General features: G+C 39.2%; 1 protein-coding gene across 2 annotated transcripts in view; it reads left to right on the top strand.

Annotated features, from left to right (window-relative positions):
- Positions 1-23,533, top strand: part of EPB41L4B (erythrocyte membrane protein band 4.1 like 4B) — a 163,854-nt gene that overhangs the window by 102,192 nt on the left and 38,129 nt on the right. For both annotated transcript variants that reach the window (XM_053992285.1, XM_053992277.1), the window contains exons 18-19: positions 8,831-8,956; positions 19,901-19,968. In XM_053992285.1, the coding sequence (XP_053848260.1) occupies positions 8,831-8,956; positions 19,901-19,968 (194 nt within the window). The remainder of the gene's footprint in view (positions 1-8,830; positions 8,957-19,900; positions 19,969-23,533) is intronic.

Below are 23,533 nucleotides of genomic sequence, written 5' to 3'. Positions count from 1 at the left end.
TTTTGAGAATTTTTTTGTCTGCTCAAGGAAGAACTCAACTAAATTATTTTACCTTGCTTTTACAAACAGCCTTTTGTTATTGATATTACTTCAAAAAGTGTTAGAGAAATTAAAATCCAAGGGAACACGACCAAGTGTACCAAAAATACAAGCACAAAGGGACTATATATCTATATAGCAGAATCTGTCTCTTCTCTGAATGAGAAATTCCAGGAGATGGAAGTCAAGGCTAAAAATCAGTGAGCCAGGTGTTTCTAATGTGAAAATTAAATATTGGATTTTTTTTTCAACATTACAATTAATTGAATTTATTCTATAATGCAGGGGATTTCCTATCATTAAGATTCCTTGAACCATGTTCAGTGTTTGTCATAGGATTGTGGTGTAGTTCAGATATGGACTGCAGTCCTTATGCCTTATTAATGTAGTCATGAAGTAATGACCTGTGTCATGATTTTTGGGGATTTCTCAATGAACAGAGGAGGGTGGAATATTTTAGACTTTCTCCCAAATCTATTTGGTTTTCACCTGTGAGGAGTTCTAATTTTGTCTAGCTCAAGTGGGAATTAAAAAGATAAATTATAAAGTCAACAAACTGAGGTGGAATGGGAAAGTAGTCACCTTTCATTCCTATGTGCATTTCTCAAGTTCATCTTCTAGAAATATTCTCAACTGGTAATAAGTACAGCTTTTTATAGGCAAAGCTTGTTAAGCACTGACATAGTTTGCCAAAGGAAAATTCTCCATCTCAGACTCATCCAATGAATATCCAGGTCTTGTGAGAGGACTTGTGTAGTTCAGATGTGATTACTGATACGCTATCTGAACCCCAGTGGAGAGCATTTGCTCAGGTGCAATGTCCAAAACATGCTTTAAAGGAGTGTCCTACACTATTTGAGCTCACTGAGAGCTGAGTTTGGCATATTTAAAGGGCAAAAGTGAAGATGTGAGAGGTCTCCCTCCACACTGACCACAGTGCGCAATTGGGCAAACCAATCTGACCTGTGCTGCACAAAAGGTTGAAAGATGTGATCTTAATGGTACCCCTGTGATTTCAAAATGAGTAGATTTATGGTCTGTCTTCTTTCTTAAACTGAAAGCTTGAAACACTTTGGTCCTGTATCCCACCATACTGTGCAAGTAATCCAAATATTGTACCTGCAGCTTCTGCCTGATCTCTGATCCTCTCGCTCGTCCATATTCACTGCAAGTCTGTGGAGGGAGGACTCAGCTCTTTTATAATTAGAGGTTTTCTTTGGCTTGTCCTGACAGCTCTAGAATCTTGTCCACAGTCAGATGGATTATTTATTTAAGGACTAATTAGCAGAACCCAGTATCATAACAAGTCAGAGCTTCACAATAAATGCAGCTGCACAGTAAATGCAGCCTGTGTCTGCTATGATGAGTCTGCCATCAGTCAAAGTTTAGATGATGAAAAAGTCTTGTAATGAGCACCAAGAGCTGCTAAATGCTTCTGTTTCTGGCAGAAGCTCAGCAAAAGGCAAGGCTAGAGACATGGGCTGTCTAATGAAAACCCTCCCCTGGCAGTCATAGAGAGATTTGGGTTTAAGAACTGGGCAGCATTCCCATGAACAGCAGCTACTATGTGAATGCAAAAGAGGCCAGCCCTTCAAAATTTATTAAAATTACTGTTTTTAGTAATCTGAAAATTATACATACTCTTGAAACTGGCCCAGAGTCACCACTGGAAAGCATTTCAGTGATCCAGACCTTACATTACAGGCTACGGGTTGTGACCAACAAATCATTCTGAAGTTCTTTTGGCCTTTCACTTGTGGTTTCTTCTTCAAGCACCATTGTCTGACCTAGATTCTGGTGAAATGTGTATACAGAGCTCACAAAGCTAAAACAAATAAACAACAAGTCTCTGAGCTCTGAGCAGAGCCTGGAGTTGCCTCAGTAGATGAATTCTCCAGTGAAAGAGAGAGACATGCTGCAAATATTGAGCTAACCCTGGGCTGAAATGCCATAGAGCACTGCCCAGCAGAAAGGTAACAAGGCAGGTTAGACCAGATTGAACAACCCCAAACTGTGACCAGAATGTTTAACTGAAAGTGGGGCCTTTAAAGTTCCTTTGGTTATGGTAGTTAACTAGCTACTCGGTCCAGCAGCAAACAAATTTCAATGAGTGTTCAATGTGTCTAGTTTCTGGCAAAAAAATGAAGTGTTAACTCCTCTCCTGCACCACTCCATTGATTTCTGGTCTACTAAGGGCTTTTTATGGCCTGCTCTTGCATTCTCCAAAATATTATGCTTAAATAAAACCAGTGAAGCTGTTACAAAGCTGTTTCATTTACTCTGTTTTTGATTAAAAAAAAAAATAGGAACCATTTCCACATCTGTTGTGGAATTCCAATTTTTACTCCCTCCCTTCCTGTTGCTAATTGTTATTTTTTTCAAGCAAAGTGCTTTCAGGCTGGAATTTGTCAGGCTTAATAATCGACCCATAGGAGAATTAGCAAGAAATTGGGTAAATTAGATTCTGCAGTTAATTAATTTGATTGTCTGCTACAGCAAACTTTGTCTCATGGGAATGATTAATGGCTGTGTCCAGCCTCTTTTCCAGAGCTGTTTGGTATGGTGTACGTGTCTGTCCACCTACTGAATGATGAAAGTCTGTTTCAACTTGTGTTTCATGCCCTTTGGTGCTAGCAGACTCCTTAATCTCCAAGACAGACAATCCTAAGTGTTGTAGCTGTGAATGTATTTCTGATTTTCTTCTTGGAAGCCTTTCATTAAAAAATACGTTCTCCCATCCCCCATTACTTTGTACATATATGTGTGTGTGTGTGTGTGTTTCTGTGTGTGTGTTGTGTGTATGACATAAAGCCAAGAATGTATTGTTAGCACTTCTGAAATCTTGTGAGTCTAGTAATTGGTAGCCCAGCTGTAATTATTGCATAAAAGTAAAGAATAATAATACATTTCAAATTGTTTCTACCTCTTTTCCTGATGTTATGTTCGCCCTTTCCCTACACCTGTGGGTCATAAGGTTGGTGATTTCATTTTGGTGGGGTCAGAGAATTATGATGGTCATAAAATCATGGAACCATTTAAGTTGGAAAAGACCTTTCAGACCATCGTGTCCAACTGTTAAGCCAGCAATGCCAAGTCCAGCACTAAACCATGTCCCTCAGTGCCACATCTACACATCTTTTAAATACCTCCAGGGATGGTAACTCAACCACTCCCCTGGGCAGCCTGTGCCAATGTTCTCTCCAGCCATGTCCATGTTTTCTTCTTTTTCCTCACTCTACAATATACTTTAGGTCCTTTTGTGTGTTTTCAAACAAGCCTTTACATCTTGCTCTTTCTTCACTGGTCTACACATCTTCTCATTCCACCCAAATTTACTGTATGTGGTGGCTTTTATATATATATGCTATATATTATGTCTTCACTCTCTTTATTGCCCCTAAACCCAAATTTGTCCATGTTCAGGTCTGCACTTTAACTGGCCATTGGTGAGTTGTTTATAGCCGTGGGTCCCCAGTGCCAGACTGTGGTCTTTGTGCTGTCACTCCATATCAGCTCTTCTAGACCATGTTCTGTGTTTTCCCTTCTCAAAGCCCCTGTTTTCATATCAGCCCTACATTGCTTTAAACTACATGTTTGTGCTAGAGTCATAAATACCTAATTCTACAAAGAATACTGGTGCTACTGCTTTCTATATAAAATTATTGCTTCCACAGCTAAACTTAATAGAACAAACCTGCAGGCAAATTGAGAAAGGTTCAGACAGAGGCACCTAGATGAGCCTTAACATTTTTGCAAACTCTGCTCAGAACTTAAGGCCTTTTCCTAGCAGGGCAAAACTATATTATAGGACTGCCCTGCCCTATATTATAGGACTGCCCTGCTACACAGGTTGTCTGCTTCCAAATGACACCACCTGCAAAAATCTGTGGAACTACCTGCTCCCTGCATAACAGCAATGCCCAAAGCCACTGGGGTTCCAAAAATCATTTGTAGTTTAAGAAAACCCACAAAATGAACCCACCTTTTTGATGTACCTGAGACTCTTCTGTGTGATACACAGATTAGAGGGTATATCCCAGGAAACACAGCTACCATGGTCCTCTAAGACTGTCATAAAGCTCAGAGTGACAGAGGTAGGATTTAATGATATTGAGCAGTAGCATTTTATAAAATAAATTTGATAGCAAAATTAAAGAGGTTTACTACAAGGATATAAGCATATCAAGATTTATGGGGAGTTATATTTTTCGTTAGACCAATTAATAGCTAACCTGAGGAAAATATTCTGTGTCTGACAGCTTAATGAGGGGTTTGTTTGTTTGTTTTTTCAATTGTATTTTTTTTTCCAATAAAAAAGATGCAGTTTCTGCTTGTAAACTTTGCCTCAAATAAGAATAAGACATAATTGTACAGGTCTTATCATTGTGGTATCTGTTCATAATTGGTGTTAGCTGTCACATGGTTAAAAGCAATAAATTTCCTGGTGAAAAAGGGGCAAAAGAGTCTGTAGATTTCCATGCACATTTGCAGATGTAGTTGGGTCCCAGGAAACCTCACTTACCTAATGTGCTTTCAGAACCTATATATTTGTGTTGTCTTTGTTAAATTTTGCCTCCTACTAGTAGTGATGACTAGCGACAAAAATAGACCTGCATTCCTAAAGAAAATATTCATTATATTCTTCAGTTCTCTCCATTCAAACACATGTTTTAAACATGCTGTTTGTCTAAGAAGAGGCTATCAGTAAATTCACAGAGGCACAAGATCATGAATTTTGCTCTTGGTGCAAAGTTTGATGTGGAACAAAGCATGAACCTTTTAAAGCAGGACTTGGAAATGTTATCTACAGGAGTGGTATTACTGTGTTTCATGCAACTATTTTTATATTCTGTATGTGTACTTAATATTCACTTAGCTTTGCAAACCAAAGTCACTGTCATCGTTACCTAACACTCTACAAATCTGCCTTCAGTTCTAGTATCAGCAAATGTAATTGAATTTAAAGTAAATGTTTGGGAGGAGAAAAAGCAAATGTAAGACTACAGTAACAAAAAGAAAAAAATGCCTCTAATTTTATATGTGTATATATTTGAGCTTGTTTGACTTTTTCCATTTAAATGCAATTCTCCAGTGTTCTTCTTCCATGGAAAAATGAAATTCTGCATTGATGGTGAAAAAAAGTAAACACATTGCTGTTATTGAGATCAGCAGAATTGGACATGGAAAACTGGAGTGTTTTCAGGAATCCTAATGGGTTTTTTCTTAATTTCTAAACCTTTTAGGATGAGTTTAAATTGAAATGCTAAGCAAGAAGATAATCTCTTTCAAATGCAAGTTTGATTCTAGGACTTTCACTTGAAAAAGGCATCTAAGATTCTTTTGACTTCTGTCTAAAAACTTATAAAATAGGAAATTTCATTAATGTCCTGCCATGCTTAGCATTGTAATCATTTCCAAGTAGAATACTCTGAGTGTATAAATTAAAACAAAATGTTAATAACTGCCAGCCTGGCTCAACAAATGAATGCCTAGCTGCTCTCTTTATGCTGCAAACAGTGAAGATTCTGGAAATATAAAATTTCTTTATTATACAGCAAAATAAAGAAGAATACAGCTTTCATTCTTTTAGCAATAGTATGTGGACATTCCTAATGCAGACAGATCTTTGATTTTCTTACAAACTAGTGAAATGAACCACAGAAGATTCTGCATGTGCTTTTGTAGCCATGAAATATTTTATTTTCTTTTTCTTGATGACAGTTATACTTTAGGAGTTAAACTGGGAGATGAGCAAGCTTGTATGTAAAGATTAGTGGCATTAGGGAAAAATAGGAACTTATATAGATGTTTAGAAGTACTAATAGTCTGCAATAAGGAGGTGCTGCTTTGTTCTCTGATTAAAGTTTACTTTTCATCTGGATCCTCAGTGCCACTGACTCTGTGTGTAATAGTCTCAGCTAATCAGCTGTGGGAGAGCAGAATTCAGCAGTGATTTGGGATGTGCTAGTGTGTGGCAGAAAAGACTGCCACTGCCAAGGCAGGCAGGCAAAGAAGCCTTTGACATGTGTCCAGAAGCTAAAGAAGGCCTGAGTCAGTCCAAGCATTCCCATGCCCTGTGTGTGGTTTGTGTGCAGTTGGCATTTCCACTGGGGAAGGGGGACGTGGTGGCCTTTGGCTGCTGGCTCAGCAGCTGCTGAGCAGGACAAGGCTGAGCAGCAATTGCAGCAATGTCTGCTCTTCATGTCTGACCAGTCACTAAAGGTGCTGCTGCTCCTGTTGCAGTGCAAGCAAAGCAAGTTTTGCTTCCTTGAAGGTGAAACCCTTAAAGTGTGACCCAAACATGGACTAAAGCTGAACTGAATGCCTAGCACTGGCTTCTGAGAAGTGTGCACCTTCTAGCAGCAGCTTTCTCTTTCTCTTTCAGCCAGGTCAGCTACCATCAGTATTTGGACCTCTCAAGAATCTCAGTGTGGGACTTGCACATCAGATCTCACACTGAGGATCTCCATTAAATGGAGTCATCTGCACAATACTAAATACAGCAGGAGATTTAGATATTTTGAATATTCCCAGCTATAGGGCAGCCCTGGGTCTTTTTCTCTTTCTCTTGGTCAATGTGGGAAAATTGGGCAGTGGAAGAAGAGCAATAGGACTGAAAAATATTTATATCCATCTGAATAACAGAGGGATGGAACTTGGGAACATTTCTTGTTATGAAACAAGCTTGTCTCCTAAACAAGCCTCAATTGTCTTGCTATAGCAAGTAAAATACAATTGTTTAATCTTGCTTGACTGAAATGTTATTTAATTGGTATATAGTGTTAAAACAAAGGTGAGAGTTTGCATGGCCTTTAGAAATGCCACTGCTTAATGTGTTGTTTTTTCTGCTGTTAGAAATCAATACACATGAACGTTGGCAGTAATAACAGCCTTTTAAAATGGGTTCACTTTGTCTACCAAGAATATTGGTGAAGTAAAAGCTGTGCTTTCTTTACAAATAATTTTGTCCTTTTGATTATCTCCACTTCTCAGCTTCACTAGTATCCCAGAAAAGACACCTATGGCAATCAAATATTTCATGTTTGGGTTTGGTGGTTTGTTTTTTTTTTCATATACTTGCTAAACTACTATTTTAATCAAGACTGAATAGATGACTACAGTTCCATAAGTTGCTCCAGCTAGACACTGTCACTTTTCATTTTATGTATTTTCTTTTTCCCTTAGGAGAAGACTGGGAAGAATGGGAAGTCCAAATATATCTTCCTCTAAAAAAAGTGAATGTAGCTTGACAAATAAACATGTAAGAATTATTAGGAATTTGGCGGAGAAAAAAAAAAATCTCATGACAAGCAGTCCTTTAACAGACAGTTTTTCAAAATCACACCCTGGAGCTATGGAATTTTGGATGCAGAAGGTTGCTAGACCAACCTTGCTTCTACATAAATGTCTTGCAGACTCAACAGAGTTCTGCTAAGGTCTGGCTCTTTTCCTCCCCAGTGTTTGCTGAACAGTTTCCTCAGGCAACACAATTGCTTTTGGAGTGACTTGCTCCACTTGCAGAAAGCGTTCCCCGAATCTTGATATTCCCATTTGTCTGTGCTTGCTTGAGGACCTGAGAAAAGAGTCAGTAAGATTGTAGTTACCATCAGTGGCATGCCATGAAGGAGGGCAGAATGAAGGATAAAGGAGACAGATTTTGAAGTTAAAGGGATAATCATATGGTAATTTCAGTAGCAAAAAAAAAAAATGATTGGTTCTGTCTTTAAACACTTGGCAGAGGTGAACTTCAAGGATCACTGGAGCTGGTGTTCTGATGCATTGTACCTGTTTTGGCTGAAATCTGAATGACAGCACTGCATATCTGTTCTGTCTGGGTGTATACAACCATTCACCCTTCTCAGCCATGACAGCAGAAAATGAATGCACAATCTAGGCTCTTACTCATCTGTAATTCAGGTGTCACTTCCAGGAAGAATAGAGAAGTTTACAATGGCTGTTATGCCATTGCCCAATTATTCTCTAAAATATGTGGCATATTACAGCTTGATTGTTGAAGAGTTCATGTTTGCAATCCTGGTCTCATCATACTCTCTTTGTTGATACATTAGTCTTACATTGTCTTTCTTTTTGTTTTCCTTTTCTGCATGGGAAGTTTATTCATGTGGCATTTCTGGCATTTCTGCTGGATGTAGTTTGTTCAAGGTACAAAACCTTTAGGTCATGTTTGACCAGGGCACTACACTAGCTATCCTGCGGCCAAAATTTCTGATTCAGATCACTGCGTAGGTAAAGGATTGATATCAGGTGGAAACGGCATCAGCAATGTTTAAAGTTTTTTGATGTTTCTTTTCCTTCTGATGAAGGAGATTTTGCTTGGCTTGCAATTAAGTGGAGATTCCTTCACATTTCTCTGGTTAAACTTGCAGAGCTTTGCATTTTAAGGGTGGTGTAAAAAGCCAGTGTTCACTATAGTTGTGCTCTTTGCTCTTCTGCCTTCTGTGGGATATTTTGAGACAATGTTTTGTTTTCTCAGTGTGATTACGGGTTTGAATAACCACTCCAAGGCCTGGCTGGGCTTTTTTAATGTATCTTCATTCCACATCATTTTCTTGCTTCTATTGCTCAGGCTTCCCTGGGGCTATTCTTGTATTGAACATAGTATCAAATCATTAAATATTTAAAAAACTTCTAAGATGTATCTATCAGGGTATGAATATGGAAGTTTTAGCCAGTATTGCTGAATCAAATTATTACAAGTAAAAATTTAACCTTTGATAATTTTATGAACTTATCTTTCTAATGTATGTCACTGTTTTTTTAATAAATACAGGCTGAAGACAAGAAGGTATCGGAAAAGACTCTTCATGCCCCTGTGTCACCTTCATCTGTACCTGACCATTTGAAGTGCAACATCCTCAAAGCTCAGGTGGAAGCTGCTTTTAGAGTAGGTGCCCAGGTAATCTGTGTTTAATACTCTGCTCTTTTAGTTTTTGCATAGCTTTCACCAGTTTTCAAAAATCCCATTGTTCCTCCTGAGGAAGCCCCTAATTTTTTAGTCAAGTATGCACAGTGACATAGCATTCTCTAGCTATTCTAGCATTCTCTTCAGGTAACTCAAAATGATTGATATGGTGGAAGTAGGAAATTTATCCTAACTGACATGATTAATACAGCCAGGAGAGGCTGAGAAAATAGGAAAGATGGCCTCAGGAAATCTCTGTTTTGTCACTGTAACTTTTAGTTACTTTGTAGCTTAGAAAGAGTGACCTCTGGAGTTTTCTGAGGCTACCCACTACTCATGGAAACTGGGGTTAAGATTGTTCTAATGATAATATCTATATATACAAATTCAACCTTTATTTCAGGGGATGAGCTTTAGATGCCTGAGTGTGAAATATTAGCTAGTCTTTTGCTTTCCTACTTGTTTGTGTGCTTTTAACTAAGTTTTAAGCTTCTATTTTCACTGTTTGGTTAATGTTTACATTAGGTATATCCTGTTTCAAAAATACTCTTTTAATATTGCCATACAACTGAAAACTGATGCTAAATAGCATGACTGTAAAAAGTTATTTTCCTGGTCAGAAGTTGGAATCTAAAACGTGTGATTTTGTGGACAAAAGATAATGCCATCGGTGCCACAAAATAAAGCCAAATACAAGGTTTTAGGAAGAAAAATAGAGGTAGAAAGATTGTTATAATGTTAGCCCAAGTTCCTGTGGTATCCTTGAGCACACTATTCTCTTTGAATACAAATTATGTTGGTATTTCCATTGCTTTGTTTCTTTTCACCAGGTCGACTTGCCCTGCAAAGGACTTTGTTAACAATTAGCTGTGTGTATTTGTTGTTCCCTGGCAGATCTTTCATTTGAGAGCTACATTACATCTGGTCTAGTTAGATCTAAGGAAGCATCAAAATTTGGTTATTGTGACTGCCTTAGATTTCAATAGCAGAAACCTGGCAGCATAAGGAGAAAGGAGTTGTTTGGGTGATTTTTTTTCTTTTCGTTTTTGCTTAAAGCAGTTGACCTCTCTGAACTCTGTGTGGTATCAACTGTATTTTATGCAGCATATTTTTGCCCTTGGGTTTACCGTCTGTTTTTCCTGTGTGTTTTTTCTACAGGATGTCATGGTATACTTCTCATATTTGTATTTTCTCTTGAATATGCTTAATGGTCATGTTTGACTGGATAGTTAAAGGCTGGAAGCAGTGTGTGCTGCTGCATTCAGAATACATTATTAAGGCAAGATAGGAAATGTGCTTAACGTATGCATCTCTCAATTGACCTGCTCTGCCTTAATTTTTCAGTCTGAGGCTTTCCAAGAGAAAGCATCCTGAGTTGCTTTTTCTGCCATAACCATATTCTTTAACTGTTGCTGTGTTGTAAATAACTTTCAAAGCAAATTGAGCATTCCTCTTTTCCTTCTTGCCTGTGTTGTTTTTCACAAGGCTTTAAAAATGAAATTGGATTTAGATGTCTGTGGACTTGGCCTCAGTGAGAAAATCTTCCTATTTCAGAGGAAGGAAGGTAAAGAAGACTGTTGCAATATAGCATTTATTGTGGAAAAATAATGGCATAAGGTTCAGTTTGAAATCCCTGAAACTTTCACTGCTAACAAAAGTGTGGCTTAAGATTTATAGCCAGTAAAATAGGAAGTCACCTTAAACTTAGAAATCCTCATTCTACTATCTGCTTAGCCACAAAATTGCCTGTGTAACTAGGGATGAGTTCTTCTGCACTTGAGCTCCCCTCCTGTCAATTATAAAAAATCAGATACATTGCAAAAATAAGCAGGCAGAGAGCAGGCAGTGATGAGCTGTTGCAGTAAGAAGCTGTAGCTACACAAGCACTGAAAAGGGTAGGGAAAATGGTCATGGTGAAGGAACTGGTGGAAACACAACATTTGTCATCTAGAATGTGTGAGAAGGGAAGGCAGCTACAGGAGGACCTGATAAACCACTGTATTAGATACCATAAACCCACAGGTTATCTTCTCTACCTGCCCCCAACCCCCCTGACAACTAGCTGAATACCAATAGCTAAGCCATTTCCCCGTGGCAGTTCAGTCATCTTCTGGGAAAAGTGAGCTGGGATGGAATTACACTGCTGAGAGACACAGCATTCTTTTTCGAGGGAGCAGATAAGGAATCATTTTGTTCATGGAAGACAACTATTTAACTCCATATATTCCCCTAGGGTTGTGATCCTGCCCCTCTTTGACCACATCTGACATATCTTGCTGCTCAGTGTATCTGGAGGACTAATGATGTTATCCTTTGCCCAATTCTATCTTTTGATACCAGTTCCATATTATATCCCTGAGAAGTCTTGCCTGCTGGCCTTATTCTTAACACTCCACTTTCTCATCTCTTCTTTTTTGTACTGTCATATTTCAATTTACTAGGCAGCCAGAGCAAGAGGTATATCTAGGGTCTGTATGGCACAGCCTGTATTCCTCGAGTTGTAAAGCAAGGCAGCCTTCTTTTTCCTCATGTAGAGCACAGTTATTCCCATATTTCATAATAGCACAAAAAATAAAAAAAGAAGAAGGGGAAAAAAAAGGAGGATTTGCTCCTCTAGTTTGTAAAAGGAAGAAAAAAGAAACACTCTGTCTTATGCACATTGGTGTTTGAAAGGAAATGTTCTTCTAAGGGCCCCAAATGGTCTAATTCGTTCTTTTTGAAACTTCATGAAGCATCTTCATTATATGGTTAGGTTTAAAAGCATGAGAATAATATTGGTGCACTGTAGGATTGTATCCAAAATTAACAAACTGTTGCTTGAAGTATTTGTAACAGCTCTCCCTTCAACCAGTAGGAATATTTTCAATACCATATGCTACTAACCTCAGGATGTGACAAGTTTATGAAAGCACCTTCTGCATGTAGTAGAAGAAGAAGCTGTTCCCTGTTGATTCGGAGAATGGAGTAAATGTTTGTAAATGGAAAATAAAAGTTGGGACAGATTTTTTTTTTATGGCAACAAGGCACCAACACAAGAGAGCCTTAGAAGTGAATGATTCCAGTGCTTACGATTTAAAAAATGAAACCAGGGGAAATGTTGCTAGACATTTGAAAATATATCCTGGAATATGATCTCTGTGCTTTTTCATTTCAGAATTGTGCCGAAGAGCTTATCACATTCCTAGGGGACAATACATCTCCCACAGTTATAGCCCTGAGTTAGAGACAAAAAAATTGTAAGGTTATGGTGCTGATCACTTAGACCTCCTTATGGTTTAGAGTTATAGAGCAGAAGAAAACTAACATGAGTGAGGGTTGTTTTTTTTTTTTATTTGGTGAAGACGGGAATATTTATGTGCTACTCATCTAAATGCAGAATCAAACTGCAGTGTGCACAGGGATGCTGGAAGCTGGATCTAGGAGCTTACTGCCATGGACACCGCAGCTGGGGGAACCTGTGGTTTGCACAGGGCATGCCATACAGTTACCTGTAGGGCGAGAGCAAATGAGTAATGTTTCACAACACACCACTCAAACTGTGTCACAGGGATCTGCCACCTTTTAGCTGACAGACTACATGTCACAGTTCCCACATAATTAAGCTCCAGGGGAGCCCTAAACACTGTGAAGCAACTGACATATAATTTTTTTTTTTTTGCATATATTCCAGGCTCTTCATTTGAGAGGTACTCGTATAAAGCAGCAGTAAGGAGCTGTCAGAATACAAAAGACCAGCTCTCCCTAGCATTTAAAACCCCTTTGCAGCTTGCATGAATCAGTGCTGATATGCTGTGATTGAGCAGACATGACTTGCTGGTATCACAGAGTCCCTTTTGCCAAAAAGTTCACGGCCTAAGTGATGAAGGAAAGACACTTGAAGGTTTCAGTTGCTATTTCTATCCATTTTGGCTTTGGCCAAATCCTAATTATCCTTAAAATTAAGCACAGGGTCCTGAGCAAATGTACAGCTATCTCAGCAGGGCTTTTTATTTTGGCAGGCAGTGTTCTAGCAGTTTGTCATCCACAAGTGGTGTCTGTATTCTGCACCTGTTACCCAGGCTTTCCTGAATCCTTGGGTTGATGTGTGTCCAGCAGGTTAGCACAGGGAAGGATCCCTTTTCTCACAGATTTCTACTGCAGCTGATTTTTGCATCACTCACATCTTCCTCTTATCTGCAGACAAGGGAAGGCCAAGCTCATTCTGCAGGTACATTTTTGCAGTGCAGCTCATAGAAGACAAATGGAGGTAACATTACTACTGAGCTACATTTTTCTCAGTTTGCTGAGAAAAAAAAAAAAGTGGTGAGAAAAGGTGATTTGGAGCTGCAGGGTCCTTACAAAAGAGCATACAAAATCCTATTTATTTCTCCCTTTTCAACCCCAATGGAAAGTCTTGGCCAGGGAGAGGTATCTTCAATCAGCCAGGTTTGGGTTCTCAAGCCACTGATTCCCCTGCCTTGGTTCTCAGTAAACAAAGAGACATTTAGGCTGAACAAAGGGACGTTCAGTCCTCTAACTCCTTTCATACTCTAACTTTCTTGACAAGCCTATACACATGTAAATTTTTAGGCCAGGTCGATAGCCATCTCTCTTTTTTCTCCCTTTCCTAGAAACAAGTACAGGCTAAATATCATGTAGTTTTGCCTTAAGTATTGCAAATATGTGCACAAATAAGTGCAGGTTGTCTGTGTTGTTTAGAGTTGTCTTGAGGAAAGGACAGGTCTGTAGTACAGAAAATACCTCAGGTCATGCAGGATACCGGTGTCATCCTGTGCTCTCTACATAGATGCAAGCCATGGCTGCAATGTAAATGAGACTGGCATCTATGCATTATTTATGATAGAAAAGGTGCATAAGTGCCAGTCTGTCTTGGCTACATTTTTGATGATTCTTTTTCACTTTTAGTGTTGTGCCTCCTTTAAGGAAAGAGTCAAGTGTAAGGACTTGTCATCTTCAAAGTCCAGTTGCTTTTGCCATGTATTTCTAGAAAGAAATTCCCTGTCTTTATGTAAGCTGGGTCTTTGGAGCTTTATTCACTTAAGGAGATCTGGATTCAAGCCCTAATCAGGTCATGAATGAAAATAGAGTAGGTGAGGGGAAGACACTTGAGGATTTATAATCATATGCGATCTTTCTTATAATAGGACTTAAACAAATCCTTCTGGATACCCAGAGGAATTCTCAGCTTTCACTAGATGTTGACTTAAGTACCTTGAAAGGATCAGCTTTTCCAACATTTCAGGCTCCTTCCATCATGAATTAGTTGCTGTTTGCTTCCCTCTCCTCCTTTCCTCCCTCTCTCCATCCGTCCTTATTCACAGCACCAAGCTACTGCACAATTTGACAGTCTTTGCACAGAGATCACAACTGAAATTATGTGAGCCTAACAGGTCACAGCTGAGGTGTTCAGGCTGTGGGGGAAGCTTCCACAGCTCCTTATGTACACTGTGCCTTCCTTGCTAAAGCTGTTGCTGTTAGTCACCCACTTGGATGAGCAATAACCTCACTGTCAAGTTTCAGGCTAGGTAAAAAGAAGCAACTGCTCTGGGACTCTCAACTGGAACAGCAGCAAGTGCAACATCGCATCAGTTATAATTGTTCATAACAATGGAATTTAAAAATGGCTCAGCTTCAAATTCTCTGTGTTCAGTTGCTATGTCGAAACAGGTTTGCTCAATTTAAAAAGTGAGGCTACAGGAATTTGATGGTTCCACAGGTATAAGAATACAAGATTTTGATTGTGTATGACAAATATATGATACATGGCAGCTCATTGGAAGTGTGTCAGCAATGATACCTCAATATCAGGGAAGGAATTGAGGAAGTAATGTGGCAGCCTTGCTGGAGGTACAGAAGGGGAATGAAGATTTATATAAACAGAATATGGGAACTGATGAGATCTTCAGTTTATTCCCTGGGATAGTGGAGGGAAATGTGGCAGTGGTGTCACAAGACTCCCAGAGCCATGGATATATTAGTTCTGTCTCCTCTGTGGCATGACTCCACGTGCCAGGACATGATGAGACAAGTACTGTTAATTGCTTTGGTGTGTAAGAGCCCCGCCATAGCCCATGGTGCCAGGCCTTGTTCAGAAGGGAAAAAAACTAGAGTAGTCTGTTCCCAAGAGACATAAACATCATGCTTTTCTGCCTGAAAAGTTGCATTTGACATATTAAATCACCAAGGTAGGTTTACCTTGGCAGAACATTCTTCCTGATGACATGTTCCTTAGCCTGTATTATCTAATGAAATCAGCCAACATTTGGCATAGCTGACAAAAGATTAAATTGTTGATAAAGAGCTGAAAAATCAAATATGATTCAGGCCTCCTTACCATCATTACAGATTCAGAAAGAGCCAAGATAGAGAAGTATTTCTAGGCCACTGCAGTGAGAGTCATTCCTTCCTTACCTTTGAAGATCTCCAAACATGTGAAAGCTGTGTTGCTCTCCCTTCCTTTCTGCAACTGAGAACTTTGTGAAATTGCCAAATAAAAGCCATCATTGGATTCCTATGAACCTTCTAGACCCTTGTCTTTCTAGGCCCTTGTCAGATGAGAACCTGGCACTCTCCCTCGGCTGCAGTGATCTGATTCTTCATGCAATTTTTTTGCTTATCCAAGGTGCTCCTATTTTGGATCAGTAGAGGTGAGAGCCGCAGCAATTCCCCTTGTGAAGGAGGAGGGACACAGATGACACTAGCTCCCCATGGTGCTTGCTTGAGGTATGAAGAACACTGTGCCTTGCACAGTGCCCCACTGGCAAAAATCACAGAAAGCTGCTCCCAAACTTCTGTCTTTACTGTATTTTCCCTCTTGGTACATGCTTGGTGCAACCAATTCCCATTTTAAGGTTCTGTCTTCCATTACCCTGGCGCTAACTCTTTCTTCAGAGGAAAATCAAAGGAGCTGCTGTTCACTAGGCAAATCCAGCCACCAGGGCTTATGAATTCATGCATGGGATTACTCTCATGGGCCAGAAAGTGTTCCCACCTCCTCTAGAAAGCTCAGCTGGTGTAGCATCCCTGGAGCATCCACTCCCTCTCTAAGGCTCCAAAGGACCTGGCTGTCAAGACAGCAGCAGGGATTAGCACTGCCCAGGAGTTGACTGAAAAGCAGTCTGAAAACTCCCAGATGCCCATAGATAGATGGCTCAGTGAGCTGTGGGCAAAATTTAGTTACTTTTCTCCCCTTTTCATCCTTTGGTGAAACTGTTTCTTAGCAATCATCTGTGAAGAGAGCCTGTACAGTGGCATTGCTGCCCAGTTATGTTTCTTGTCCCTAAATAGTATAAAGTAATGCTTAAAATGATAAAGTAATTCTTTGTTTCTAATATCATCCAGAAAGTTTATGGCATAAGAAAACAGAACATTAATGATTTTTCTTTTCCTCTGGGCCTGATGCAGATAAAAAAAGAGCATGGCATTGTGTGGATGGATTATATGGATCAACTTTTAATTTGGTTTGCAGTCTGGTAGCCAGAAGACTAGCTTGTTTCTTTTTGGGTAATTATTAAATGAATCTGCTTCTGTATAAATTGGGCTTCCAGGTCGGCTATGCCCTGAAATCTCTCCCTCAGAGTAGCAGCCTCTGTGGGAGGAGAGAATCTGCCTTAGTTATGATCTAAGCAGCTCCATGTTTACTTCTGCCTCTGTCTTTTTTACACAGCTCAGTGCTGGGCTTTCAGTGGGTGAGAGCCTCTGCCCAGCTCTATGTATACATTCCCTACCAGGCACCTCCTGCTACCCTTGGCTAAACCCCCTTTCTCCATTGCTGGAAGGCATCTTGCAATGGAAACCCAAATCCTGGCCCCAGCAGGTGCACTTGTTTTCAAATGAAGGCAAACCATCTGGGAATTACATTGCAAGGGCTATCAACAAGCAGAACCCTTGTTCTCCAGTCATGTCTTTTCAGTAAGGCTGAGAAAGCCCTTCTGTGATTAGTGAATGTGATTTGCGGTGTTAAGAAGAAAAATAAAAGCAACAGGCTGCCAGTTGATGACTTACTGACCTCGTTCTGAAACAAACAACCCAAAAGCCAATAAGCCCCCAAGTGAAGCAGGGGTGGTACACTTTCTGACAGCTGAAGCCCTTTGCAGAAGGGTTTGCAAGTATAACATTTTCCTATGTCTGTTCATCCACAGACAGGGAGGAGAGGCATAAGGTAAGAAGAATGAGCCCATCCTTGTTAATCTGTACCTGCCAATGCACACCCATGGCACCCTGAGGGCAGGTGTCATCACCTGAGGCTGTTCAGGCTCCCCAGTTCTTTGCATACTCCCTCTCTCCTTACAATTTAGAATGGGATTACTTGCTTGCTGGTCTGCAGTGCTTATTTGTGGGTACAGGAGTATTTTCTGATCTCTAAAACATGAGTAATAATGGAGAAAAATTAGTACCAAAAGAAATTCCTCATTAATGGAGGATGCTGGTCATACTGCTTAGGAACATATGACTTCCTGAGATGCAGGCTTAGCCTTCCAATGGAGAGAAGACAAAAGAGAGAAATAATGTAGTCACAGAGCTGAGAAGCAACCAAGGGTCTAACACAGTAAAGCCCTCTCAGCTGGCTAATGAGATCCATGGCTTATTGCATTTAAGTAGGTGGAATTTTAATAATTTCATTGCTGGTCACAACCCCTGCATTACATTCTTGATATCTGTAATCTCTTTTCTATTGTTGTGTTCAAGTACATCTTAAAATGCAGATCAATTAATTTGGTGAAAATGGAATGAAATAAAATTTATAGTTTTAAAAAGTAACCAATTTGACACATAATAAGCAGCTAGCTTGACAGTCTTAACAATAAAATGTTGCTAAGACATCAGTGTGGAAGAAGAGACCTTGTATTAGGTTTCTGACAGATGGATCCATATTTACAGATTTCAGAAACCAAACAGCTTTATAAAAAGCATTGTAATTTCTGCAGAACAAAGAAATATTACTTCCACTGCTCATCTATGCCAACAAAGAATGATTTTCAATGCTTTCTCTCAAGTCCTTATTTTTTTTTCTTTTCTTTCAAGAAATCAATAGATTTTAAATAAACATTATGCTAGACACAGCTACTAGAAGACTAGTAAAAAATGTTTTCTAAAGCTGAGCTGAATTTCTTAAAGCTACAAGTTTATTAAAATTTTAAAATTGCACTCCTGGTCCCCAAATGGTTTATGATGTGACACTAATTCACTGAAAACCTTAGCAGCAAAACATTTGGTGGCTGAGTTACAATTATGGCGGTGTTGTGATTATGTCCCACATTTATCTGATTCCTTAATTTCTGGAGTGTTTGTGCAGGACTGAAGAAACCTCTGCCTGAGGGAGATTAACCCCAAATATGTAAGGGCACTACATTGGAGTGGAGCTTCTCCAGTAGCTACTGTTGATCCTGTTCTCCTCCAAGTACTCTAGCTGTAAACCATCTTCCTCTGTGTAAACTAGCCCCCTAGGAGAGGGATAAACCTGCTGATGAGGGTCAGAGGGCCCCCTCTCTGCAGATGGGGGCTTTGGTATCAACATACAAAGTTCAACAATTCCAATAGGAAGGGATGAACGTCCTACTAAAGGACTTGTATCAAAATGCCCTCTAAACCATCACTTCAGGTACTTGCCTGGGCTGGAGAAGACGCAGAACAGAGTTCACTTTCTGTCAGGCTCCCAGTGGTTGCAGTTTAATTGCCCATACAGTTAATTGTGTATAAGCTGTAACAGTTCCTTCCCACCATGGCTGATGATCTGGTATATAAAGATCTAGGAAGTGGCAATGAGGGTTCTGTTCCCTCTAGCACAAGGGGAAAACAAACAGCTTGGATGATTTCCCCAAGCACTGAGTATCCCTTCTGATATTTTTATTTTAGTTCATCACTAAGGTATAGAAGAAACTCAGCTTTGATTTTGTTTCCTTTTCTTATGAGTATCCACAAATGGAATATATCAATTTTTATTGAATGGAAGGTCTTATGTAATATTACAACATTTTTACATGTCTGTAAAATCCTTTGATTTGGATTTGATGGATTTGAAGAAATCTTTTTCATCCTTTTTTAAGAGGATTAGACTGACACATTTAATTTAATTTGATCTGGACCTATGGCCTCAAATTACTGTGGTTCAGATACTGAACACTGAAAAACTACTCTGTTATGGGACTATTTCAGTACCTTTCTGTTCATGTAGCGGGTGCAAATGTCACAGTCTGAGAAGTCCCTGACTGATTTGGAAATACTCTTGTCTCTGTAGTCGGGTTTTTTTTTTTTGTAGTATCTTTATACTGGCATTTACACATGGATTGGGAATTCTGTATCTCAGATGAATAGTATCAACACCTGCCCAGATTGGGCATCTCCTAGGTAATTAAGCAATTTCCATGTATGTTATTTTGCAATACTAGTATTTTCAAATCGACAGATGAGAATGGCATATGAGAGACAGGACTCTGTAATTTAGCAGAGAGCAGTAGTGGGTGAGATTTTCTGTGAATTGTGCATACAGTGTGAATATATGAAGGGGATCACATTTTTCAGTTAGGTTTCCAAAAACTGAATGAAAAGTTGGCATCATTATTTCAGAATAAATATTTATTCTACTCCAGTTGAAAGGACAACTCAATTACAGTATGCTTGTCTGTGTAGATTTTATATGATTTCTGCTCAGGTGCTTTCTGGAGGAGCTATAAATGTCAGTGTTCTTTTCTTTTTCCTCCAGTACCAATCTCTTCCTTACATTATTTCCCTGCACATTGTACATTGTTGATCATCACAGTGAATCTTAGCTGTAGGAGATGAAAACCCAAAAAGATCATGTCTTTTAAATCTGGACAGAATAGGCATTTTGGGTATTGCAGTGTTCTGAGGTGCTTACAGGAATATTTTTTTAATAAACAGTTGTATTATCCTAAGTGCATGGACTTTGTACTAAACTTTGGCTCCTTCTTTTAACAGGCTGTGAAAGAAGAGACCTCTTTTGTAAATCCCAGTAAGACCTCCAGTCTGCAGGACCCTAATGTAAGGTCTGTTGCTTCTTGTCTGTAGGGGAAGCAAAAAATTTATGTATGATGTAATGAGGCATTTCCCCAACATTATTTCAATTTGTTGTTACAGTTCAATTTGCTCATCTCCAGGTTGCTGTGTAAAGTTCACCATGCAATGACCTGAGGAGAAGGTGGCTGTCAGAACAGTGCTTATTTTATGCATACATATCAGATACATTTTAAGAATTGATAAAAACTCAGCTTTAAAGATCAGACTGAGTGTATCTATTTGAATAAATGACAAAAGCTCTGGGTAAGAAATCAGGTCTAGTGACAATCTTAGAAAAGCTTATATAAAAATAAGTCAGTTTTCATAACTTTTCTATCAGAAACATGCTAGGTATCCAAACTGGAATATTCCTGTGTCTGCATTTTCCTGATTTGTGCAAGGTCTTTTCTTTCCAGAAGAAGATGCATTTAGTATACAGTCTTCAGAAAAATGGCTCATTTGCTGACAGTAGTGACTACTTTTGATTGTACTTTTCTTCTGTTGATAGAGGATAATAGTCTTTCTTTATTGGAGTGGCCATTTTGAAGAGGCATATTAATTGTAAATGTTATTTGAGTGGCACAGTATGCTGTCTTCCAGCAGGTGATTAGAGAAGAGGCTACAGCAGGAGCATTTGGAAATCGCCTGCCTCTATTTGTCTGGTAGTTCCATCACTTTGGACATCTTCAGTGTTGAAATCTGAGGGGAGAGTTTGAGGGAAAAATATTGTGGATTCACAGCACGGCTGTTAATCAGCTAATTATACCAGTGTATCTGTTTTTTATATGTTCATGTATATGAAATATACATATGTATATGGAGTACTAATGATCTCATGATTTTATTTTATAACTTTTGGGTGGTGATTCTTGCAATAGAAAACAGACCTTCAATCACCTTATAGGAAAATCTAGTTGAGTTATATTTGAAAAACTAAGTCATTCTGAACTCAAAAATTAGCGGTTATAGTTGGGAAAATTTGTCAACCTTTTTTTTCAAATGTGTCTTTTCCCTACAATGTAGGGAATCTGCACTAGCCTTCAAAAACCACTTCATTCAGAAATTCCTTTCTGACCAGACTGGGCTAGCAGAGTTGCTGTGTTTGCTTAATGAAAGCAGCTACCTAGAGAAGAATGGTGGGGATGGTTGGTGGTGCTGAGGCAGGAGGAGACACGAGAGGCAATGCTATTGCCTCCCATGGCAACTCCTGGCTTGCTTGCAGTGCAGCTGTTATTCCCAGTTTCCCAGTCTCTTATCTTGGGATACCCTGAGGAGCTGAAATGTCTCACCTGATAGGCCATGATTTTCTCATTTGTTTGTCCAAGAGGCTGTAAAATCTGTTTGATATTTAGAATCACCCATTTTTCCTCTGTGCCGTTGCTCTTCTTAGACCTGAACAAAACTTTCTTGAGAAATTCTTTCCTTTCTTAAGAAAACTCATTACATACATTGCACAGTCACCTATTTCTTTGTTTAATTGAAAAGGGTTTCATATGTTGTCTCTGCCACAGCACTTTGTTGGTTTGCTGTCACTTCCAGAAGCAGTTCAGGAGGACCTAATTTGTATATCCCTGTGTGACTGCGAATGTGGCTACAGACTTGTTTTCCTTAATCACTTCTGCTGAACTTCTGCATAACATCCATAGAAAAGCCTTTTTACTTCACATTTTGGAATAGGTCCTCTCCTGCTGCATCATGTTGAACTGTAAATGAGTGGTGTGCTTTGTAAAGTGCTTTTTAGTAAAGTACTATTCAGCATGAGGTCAGGTTGGTAACCTGGCTGCAAAGCAGATTTCACTGGTTTCTTTCACACGCATCCAAGCTTATAAAATTGTAAAAGTCACTTTGGAGTTCTTGGTATGCAGCGTTCTGGTGTATATTTATCTAATATTTATTTTTATCTGTGTTATGTCAAGCATCATTTCCTCTACAGTGAGTTGTACCAAATTAAATGGTATTCTTTTATTGCTGTGTCCTCAAGGTGCACATATACAAGTAATCAATGCTCAGGGACAGACCAATTTTAACAGCCTACATTCAAAACTCAGAGAAAAATGCAAAATAAATCCAGTGTCTAACCATTTTCTTTCTCCTTCAAGCAGCTACCCTTTCTGCAGGGCTATATGCACCTTTGCAGCCAGCCACCATGTGATCTATTTGCCAATAACATTCTCTATAACCTCTATCTTGTGGAATTTGATGGACGTAAATGAGCCTTTGCTCTGCTAGGAATTGCATCTGAGTAGAGCCAAGGGTTAGTTCATACTGGGAGACAAATTGTCTGGGAGCTTTTCTCTTCTCTTTAGTGAAGGCAAGCAAAACAAGCCTTGGTAAAAAACCCTTCCATGTAGAATATATATTTTTTCCTTGCAAGTATTCATGGAGACATTTATGTAAACAACACCTCTGTGAATCTTTGGGGACTCTTATTGATGAAATATCTTGCCTGTTGAAACATGTAGCTGTCACAGCTTTTTAACAATACTCCACTCTTTTCATGCGAGGGATTTATAGCAGGGACAATGACTTTGTGTATTTTTCACACTGATAACTGTACAAAACACTACAAAATTCTTTGTTTTTTCCAAACCCAAGACATAGGGAAATTCGTTCAGGCCTGCCAATAAGCAAACATATGTAGTTTTGAGCAGTAACTGAAGCATAAATTGCTCATATTAATAGGGAACTAGAGGGTGACAGAGGAGGGCAATAGTGCTTGTTTGATTAAAAAAACTGTGCTCTCTTTGCTACCATTTTGTCTGTTCTTCCATTGCCATTCTGAATATTGCACTTTTAATGAATTAACTGCTTGGATATGGCCTGTAATCTCCCATAGCAATTATTTTAGCATCTGCCACGACAGACTCAATTTGGCTAACAATTGCTATAGCTCTTTGTAGAATTAGTTCTGGTTCAACTAGTAATTACTCATATGTCTGTGTGGTATAGCCACTTTTCCTACGAGTCAGTCTCCAGTCATTTTCTTAGGCATAGCCCCAGGATAATGTTGTACTTATGCAAAGTTGTCATGTATCAGACAGTTTATCCACCTGTTTTCCATGTCTTCTGGCAAACTCCAAACACTTCTTTATGTAAGTAATTTTAAACATGAGGAAGGGGGAATCAGAGCTGAAGCTGAAATAGCACTAATTTTTTGGTTTTCAGGAGGGGAAACCTTGTTAAATTTGCTCTGTCATTTGGTGCACAGGCTGGAATTGCAAGGTCATCTCCTGATCTTGCTGTTAATAGGTAACCTCTACACACTGGATTAAGCTGCAGGAGGATGTGGGATCACAGCAGACCTCTCTTGCTCTCTGCTTCTGGAGAGTCGTCTTGCATGTTTCTACAAGTTTTCCTCCTCTGGATGGGATTTTTTTTTTCCTTCCAGACTGTTTCAAGTGCTTGTTCCAATATTAAATGATGAAAAAGCTGGTGACTCAGTAACCTAATACATACTGCAGCATTCTAGCTTACATCCTCTTTAATCCCCAGTTAAGACTGATGGAGGGCACTATGAGTTGGAACATAGTCATACGTTCCCCTTGGTGACCCTGC

Source organism: Vidua macroura, chromosome 1 (assembly GCF_024509145.1).
Source record: "Vidua macroura isolate BioBank_ID:100142 chromosome 1, ASM2450914v1, whole genome shotgun sequence".
Taxonomy (NCBI): domain Eukaryota; kingdom Metazoa; phylum Chordata; class Aves; order Passeriformes; family Viduidae; genus Vidua; species Vidua macroura.
This window is presented reverse-complemented; position numbering and strand designations above follow the sequence as displayed.